The sequence below is a fragment of the Gekko japonicus genome, unplaced genomic scaffold (assembly GCF_001447785.1).
Source record: "Gekko japonicus isolate JY-2015 unplaced genomic scaffold, Gekko_japonicus_V1.1 scaffold174, whole genome shotgun sequence".
Lineage (NCBI taxonomy): Eukaryota > Metazoa > Chordata > Lepidosauria > Squamata > Gekkonidae > Gekko > Gekko japonicus.
Genome location: NW_015177013.1, coordinates 1,464,571 through 1,466,261, shown reverse-complemented (window position 1 = coordinate 1,466,261; position 1,691 = coordinate 1,464,571). Strand labels below are relative to the sequence as shown.

At 41.4% G+C, this 1,691-nt stretch overlaps 1 protein-coding gene across 1 annotated transcript in view; it reads left to right on the top strand.

Moving 5' to 3' along the window:
* The window catches only part of APMAP (adipocyte plasma membrane associated protein), a 32,464-nt gene that overhangs the window by 26,829 nt on the left and 3,944 nt on the right, over positions 1 to 1,691 (top strand). Inside the window, 2 exon segments of the mRNA XM_015427677.1 lie at positions 425 to 599; positions 1,616 to 1,691. Coding sequence (XP_015283163.1) covers positions 425 to 599; positions 1,616 to 1,691 — 251 coding nt within the window.

The window sequence follows — 1,691 nt, the reverse complement described above, 5'->3', positions numbered from 1 at the left end:
TCTTTCCCTCATCATTCCCTACCTAACAGACCTCTTAGGTGAAAAAACTACTTAGATATTCTTGGAGAAAGACTTAATTTTAGATCTTGGGGCCTCTTTTTGCAAAAGGTTTATTGAACATAACTGATGCTTGTAGCTGGGCCAGTGGGAGGGGCCTATATAAGAATGGAACATGAATATATATATAGTGGTTAGTGCTGGACTAGGATCTAGGAGACCCAGGTTTGAATTCCCACTTGGCCATGGAAACTTAACGTAATAAATAAACTTGTGTGTCATGGAGTCAAAATAAAGATGTTTTTTCAATGTGTATGAATGGAGACCTCAGTTTATAATTGAAAAAGTAGTATCTTAATGCAATATCAGAATTCATCTTAGAAGAGGAAAATATGTGGTTAAAAAGTGTTTCTCTTTCTGTGAACAGGGGAAGTGCAACGACTTGTGTCTTCCAAGGTTCCCATTGAGGGGAAGAACTTGTCTTTTGTGAATGATTTTACAGTGACTCGAGATGGAAGGAAAATTTATTTTACAGACTCCAGCAGTAAATGGCACAGAAAAGACTTTTGCTTATTAATCATGGAGGCTACAGATGATGGGCGGTAAGTACTCTAGTCATGAAATTCTAAAAGAAAATTGCACTGATTTTGAAATATCAATTGTCAGAGTAGAACATGAAACCCTGCAAGATCATTGCTTTTGTAATGATTTTGTCTGTATGGTTGTGGTTGCCTGCTGCGGAATTTTCAGCGAGATCCTTGGCTTTAGCCTGTGTGTTTTTATTGGTTATTCTCATATTTATTTGTGTGTATTTATTGGTTAATATTGAGAGCCAGTTTGATGTAGTGATTAAGTGTGCAGACTCTAATCTGGGAGAACCGGGTTTAGTTCCCCACTCCTCGCAGCTGCTGGATGACTTCGGACAAGCCACAGTTCTGACAAGAGCTGTCCTTGAAAGGGCAGTTCTTGAAAAAGCTCTCTCAGTCCCATCTACCTCACAGGGTGTTTGTTGTGGGAAGGGGAAGGGAAAGGAGTTTGTAAGCCACTCTGAGATTCCAAGAGAAGGGCGGGGTATAAATCCAATCTCTTCTTCTCTTCTTCTTCACTTTCAGGTGAACTTTCAGGTGAACTCATTGGAAGGCATTCACTCACGTGCGGCTTGCAAAAGCCATTTAAAGAGAATGCTTGGAAGCAAGGGGGGGAGCAAAAGGGATTACTGAAATGGCTTGCATCTATTTCAGCCTAACAGCTGATCGTTGCACCAGCCCCACTGTTATGCTGAAATGGATACAAGCCATTTCAGTAATTCCTCTCACTCCCCTCCTCCGCTACCCACCACAAACCTCCGAAAACCATGTGAAGGATTGTGGATAGGGATGGGCATGAACCTTAGTTCGCGAATCGCAAACCAGCTATGTTTGTCCCGAAATTAGGTTTGTGACGAGGTTTGTGCCCATCCGTACTTTTAAGTTTTGCACTTGCATTCATAAAATTAAAATGTGCTAGATAGGTTCTGTTCCTGTTCTCTGGTATTTGCTGTCTGGGAAAGTGGGCAGTACTAAATGTTGTGGATCATAATATAGCCTCCTTGTTAATGCCTATGTAACTGTGCCCTTAGCTTGCTTGAGTATGACACAGCGACAAAAGAAGTGAAAGTTTTGATGGGCGGCCTCAGATTTCCAAATGGAGTCCAG